Source organism: Mytilus edulis, chromosome 5 (genome assembly GCF_963676685.1).
Source record: "Mytilus edulis chromosome 5, xbMytEdul2.2, whole genome shotgun sequence".
Taxonomy (NCBI): domain Eukaryota; kingdom Metazoa; phylum Mollusca; class Bivalvia; order Mytilida; family Mytilidae; genus Mytilus; species Mytilus edulis.
Window position 1 is genome coordinate 35,158,550 of NC_092348.1, and position 6,000 is coordinate 35,164,549.

Here is a 6,000-nt window from a genome sequence, read left to right on the forward strand (position 1 = left end):
AATAATGTTCAGCAAAGTAAGATCTACAAAAAAGTCAACATGACCAAAATTGTCATGTGACCCCTTAAGGTGTTATTGCCCTTTATAGTCAATTTTTAACCCTTTTTCAATAATTTTAGTATTCTTTTAAAAAAATCTTCTCCTCTAAAAACTACTGGGCCAAATTTAACTCAACTTGGCCACAATCATCATTTGGGTATCTAGTTTTAAAAATGTGTGGCGTGACCCAGCCAACCAACTAAGATGGCTGCCATGGCTAAAAATAATACATAGCATTTAGAGCAAATCTGACATGGGGTAAAATTGTCTATTAGGTCAAGATCTATCTGCCCTGAAATTATCAGACAAATCAGACAACCCCGTGTTGGGTTTCTGCTCACAAATGAGTAATTTTAAATAAAATTTTGCAGTTTTTGGTTAGGCCAACTAAAATTAATTAGTAGATTTTCATCCAAATTTAAAAAAAAAATGGGGGGTGGGAGGATATTATTTTTTAAATTTTATTTCGTATGAAACCCTCTTAGAACGTGTCCTTCATATATGCAGGTGTAATAATGAGCTTCTATCATGTATAAGGAATCATACATAATTTTTCAAATTCTTTAATAAATAACTCTGATTTTGGCAACCACTGTTCTACATGTAATTGCCATTTTTGAAATCTATTATATAGTAAACAGCAAAACAATTCAGAAGTGCTCTCTCTAGTTTAACTTCCTATGTACACCAAATTTATTTTGATTTCAACAAGAGATGGTTTGTAGTCCCTTTTAAAATGAAGCAAATGCATTGGGAGGCAACACAAGTATTACGAGAACAGAATAAAATGAAAACTCAAAAAGTATTGAAAATAATAGGGTTGGTGCTTATGCAAGATGCGAATTTAATTAAGATTGAGGACTGTGGATACAATGTAAAACATGATCGAAATTTGCAAAAAAAGAAGTTGTTAAAATGTTTAATAACTCTATCATCATGATCATTCTGTCGAGGTTATTGGCACAGAGGGTGTTTTCTGTTTGACAACAAAAAGTGACAGCCATGTACAAATCTAAGGACTTGCTACATTGTATCATAAATCTAATTTAAAGTACGTATTTTTGGCGACTTTTTGAACTCAATATACGGTCATAAATCTAACAAGTTTGTGCTTGTGTCAATTTCTTTGAACCAGTCATGTTAATGTACCAATTTGTTTCACGATTCTCGCGCATTGGATATCGTTCACAGTCCAAATTTCCTGACACAAAGTCCTTCCATAAATAAAAAATCCAGAAATATGAGACATACCGCGATTTGCGTTCTTAGACACAGTGTCGTTTATACTAGTTGCCCTTCTCGTTATTAATCTCTATTCTCGGTAGATTATGTTGTCATCCTAGGGCAGCAGAACATGTCGACTTAATAATTTTGGATAGCTTACTCTAAGAAACATACATTTTGTGTATGAAAACCGAATTTAAAACAGGAAGTTTGGAATGAAACGAAATTATCAACGGTTTCCGGTAACAGAAATGAACAAACTCTGAAAATCGTATTTTTTTTTAAATAAAAAAAATCGGGGCTGGACTATTTCAGAGGGGCGAGCAGGGCTGAAAATCTATCAATTAATTTTAATTGGCCTTATTTATCTTGAATATTATTATAGATAGAGATAAACTGTAAACAGCAATAATGTTCAGCAAAGAAAGATCTACAATTAAGTCAAACATGACCAAAATTTTCAAATGTCCCCTTATGGAGTTATTGCCCTTTATAGTCAATTTTTAAAAATTTTCATACATTTTGGTAAATTTTTTGAAAATATTTTCCACTGTTATTACTGGGCCAAGTTCATTTTAGATATAGATAATTGTAGCAACAAGAATGGTCAGTAAAATTTAAGTAAGATCTACAAACACATCACCATCACCAAAACACAATTTGTCATGAATTTATCTGTGTCCATTGTTTAAAATGCACATAGACCAAGGTGAGCGACACAGGCTCTTGAGAGCCTCTAGTTGAAATACTACATATTTTTTTTTATTTTTTCAGGCACTTAGAATTAAACCACCTATGTGTATAACTAAAGAAGATACTGACTTTTCGATTGATGTTATGAGGAAAGCGTTTCAGAATTCCTGTTCTTGAAAAAGTATCTAGAAGTATTATACGGTGCTGACTACTGCTGACTACTGCAAGATTATGAAATTTAGTATATTTTCTTATGTTTTGTTTACTTATGAAAAACCAAGCTCAACATTATTCTTTAATTTTAATTTTACATTAACTTTATATATAATTAATCTGGTCATTTCAGACTGGCATAAAGCAATATTTGTAAGTTTTCATAAAACGATTCTCTACCACAATACATTTAATTGAAGTTTTGATTTGAAGTTTCTTCATGTTTATTTTTTACTGTAAAAAAGAGTTATCTCCTATATACAAAATATGAGATTATCTCCCTTTGTTTTAAAAAAGCATTTGACTAATTGCAAGATTCACTTCAATGCATGAACAATTTTTTTGTTTACATTTTTTGAAATAATTTACTGAATTGAATGAAAATTGTGATCTTGTGGTGTATGTTAAGCATCAAGTGTAAAAGGTATCTTTTAGAGAATATGTATATTAGAATAATTTGCTATACAATCAGAACTAGATAATTAGATTAATCCCGATTGACATTCAATTATTTTAATTGATGGATAATGGTTTTGGAATTATTGTAGTGCATGCTGGTATCCAGTGTTTAAGGGTTGTGGGTGTGATCCATATGCAGGTCCGATTTTTGTTTGATAATGCTTTTTGATATGATAGATATTGCTACATGTATGTCTAAATAATTTTTTTATTGCTTTCAATCAGAGATTTGATAGTGTTTTATATTTGTAAATGAACCGTAATCTTCTAAAATGTACAAAATGACAAATTAAATGAAATTTTTAATGAACTTTCTTCTCTATACCTCTAGGTATTTTTATTGTAACTTAGAAACTGACCTTACTGCAATGATATTTGGTTTCAGGTGGAGAATTATCTCATTTGCAATCATAACATATCTTCTCTTTTTTTGTTATTTTACAATAAGCTTTGCAAAATATTTTATAAGCTGAGCAAACATATCTATAAGATGTACTATTCAAAATATTTTGGTACAGCATAGCTGAGCTCTAATCCAGTTTCCCTGAGGTCATTTATATGTTAGAAAATATTAACATGCAACAAACAAAAAAATCCTTTCTTTTGGTTTATAATTTACTTGTTGTTTTGAATAGAATTTTGTTTACAAAGCTATAAACCAAAACTAGTTAAAAAAAGAAAAAAAGAATTCAGTGTAATTTTTAGGAATTTTCTTAATGAGATTTTAAGGATAATAATAATTTAGAAGTAGCCACTCATAATAAATGATATTTATTTTTGTTAGTCTGTTGGTGCTGTGCATTCAACAATAATACATGTATTTTAACATGTGGTAGAATAGACACTTTTGTATATCGTATAGAGCAAATATCAATCTTTTTAGTTGAAGATGTGCACAGCTTTTTCTAGTCATTATGAAGTCATGATTAGTTGCAATATTAACAAGCAATATAAGTATATATTTATATATTTCATGGATATGTCTGATAAACTATGTAAGAAACTGGTGTAGTATTCCATTTTATAAATAGAGTGTATGTTTTTGGTAATAATTGACAGGGGGAAAAAGAGTGGATTAATATTGGAAATTATATTAAATATTTATAATTACGAAAAATTTGATATAGTTTGAAGAAAACAAAAAGTATCTAGTCTACATTTAAATTATTTATGCATATTATATTACATTAAATTGCACATTATCATTATGTTCATCATATAGATGACTTTGAAATGAATGTAGTTTCCCTTACATTTCTTCAGATAACCAAGCCATATATATCTAAAGTTAATGTTTTTTTCTGCATTAGTGGGCTTTATTTTTATATTACTTTTTCATTCTATTTCGTTGCATATTTTGCCAGAAAATATCATAAACAATGGATGTTCAAGTTTTACAGTGGTTTCATTGGCTGATATTTAGTGCCATATCTATATTGTTTTTTCTATGTATTTATACACAAATGTTTTTGTTTTTGTTTTTATATTTAACTGTTGATGGCTTTGTATTACTTCACTGCAATTATATACTGGGTATATTGATATTATATATAAATAAATATGTTGACAAATTACATGTTGTTCTTTTTGTCTGACTTTATAGTACACATTTCATTTGTGCAAATTTATATTACTTTCTAGAATCAAGAGATTGTGACACAAATAGATTAACCATTCACTCAACTGTCTTGAATCCATGGAGTTATTGCTTATCAAGTCAATCACAATTATTTATAGATATAAGAAGGTGGTATGAGTGCCAATGAGACAATTCTCCATCCAAGTTACAATTTGTAAAAGAAAAACCATTACAGGTCAAAATACGGCCTTCGACACGGAGCCTTGGCTCACACCAAACGGCAAGCTATATAGGGTAAAAAAATGACTAGTGAAAAACCATTCAAACCAGAAAACAAATTGTCTAATCTATTTTAAAAAAAGAGAAACGAGAAACATTTATGAATCACATCAACAAATGACAACCACTGAACATCAGGTTCTGAACTTAGCACAGATGCTAACAAATGCAGTGATATTCCACAATGTGGAGTTTTTACCCCAATTTCAGGGTCCAGCAAACAAAAAATGATAGTGCAAGTGGTGGTTAAAATTTTTGGTCAAGGTAGTAATTGATGAAGTTGAAGTCTTGTTATATACATGTTCACTATGATGTGATCTATCTAATTTTTAATGCAAATTAGAGTTTTGACTCCTGTTTCACAGTCCACTTCACATAGAAAATGATAGTTTGAGTGGGGAATCTGAGTACTATGGACACATTATTCTTAAGATTTACTTTTGTTTGAAATGGCCTGTCATATCCATTAACTGCAGTACACATTTGTATCCCAGAGTAAAAGAAACTCTTAGAAGTTTTTAATTCATAATATTTTTAGGAGTTTTGGTAAGTATGCCATGAACATTGCCATTTGTTTTTGAGTTTCAGTTCCTTTGGTTGGATTGAATCTTTTTCAGAAATTTAACCAAATACAGTGTAACTTGCATTATCTAACACCTGAGTATTCCAACATCCTGCTTTAACCAACTCATTTTCATGGCCCCAAAATATGCCTATCATTGCCTAAAAAATCTGTGTATTCTGACACCCTGCTTAATCTGACATTTTTTTCTGTTCCCTCAGGTTACCCTGAACACATAATTCCATTATTGATCTATTAAGTGTTTTTAACTGGATTTTTATTCAGGTTTCCCCTTGACAAATCATTAACTTTATAAGGTTTAGTTATCATTTGTGAACTTTGCTTGCTGTACCTCTAGGTATTTTTATTTTAACTGGGAAACTGACCTTACTACAATGATATTTGGTCTCTGGTGGAAAGTTGTCTCATTGACAATCAAACCACATCTTCTTATTTTCATTCTTTTTACAAAAACTTAACATTGAATAAACTGTGGAAACCTTTCAACTGACTTAATTACAAACTTTAACATGTAACTGTTGCAAATGGTTTAAGGTCGACTGAGGGGGAAGGGCAAACTAGTCTCCATGGCACATCTTATGTGCCAATGCATAAAACAAGTCCATACCACATATCATTGACTTGTCATAAGTTGTTCGCCCTAAACTGACATTATAACAAACTTTAACTTGGCCACAATGCAAAAGTTACAAGTTAATAGACAATGACTGTGGGGCAGGGGCCGCAGGGCAGTGGTTCCTAGAAGATAGCTAGTACAAAAACAGATACCTGTACTCCTGATCTGAGCAACATATATACCATCACATTTGTTTTATTACATTTTACTGTAAGAAAAATTTAAACACTGGGTATGCATTAGTTGTTCTATACGTCCCCTTTCTTCACAATGGTAGGAGTAATAAAAACGAAAAGGATTAATATAAATCAATTA

General features: G+C 30.5%; 1 protein-coding gene across 1 annotated transcript in view; it reads left to right on the forward strand.

Moving 5' to 3' along the window:
- Positions 1-4,199, forward strand: part of LOC139523550 (alanine--glyoxylate aminotransferase 2, mitochondrial-like) — a 31,971-nt gene extending 27,772 nt beyond the window's left edge. The window contains exon 14 of the mRNA XM_071317665.1: positions 2,038-4,199. Coding sequence (XP_071173766.1) covers positions 2,038-2,133 — 96 coding nt within the window. The 3' untranslated portion in view covers positions 2,134-4,199. The remainder of the gene's footprint in view (positions 1-2,037) is intronic.
- Positions 4,200-6,000: the final 1,801 nt, after the last annotated feature.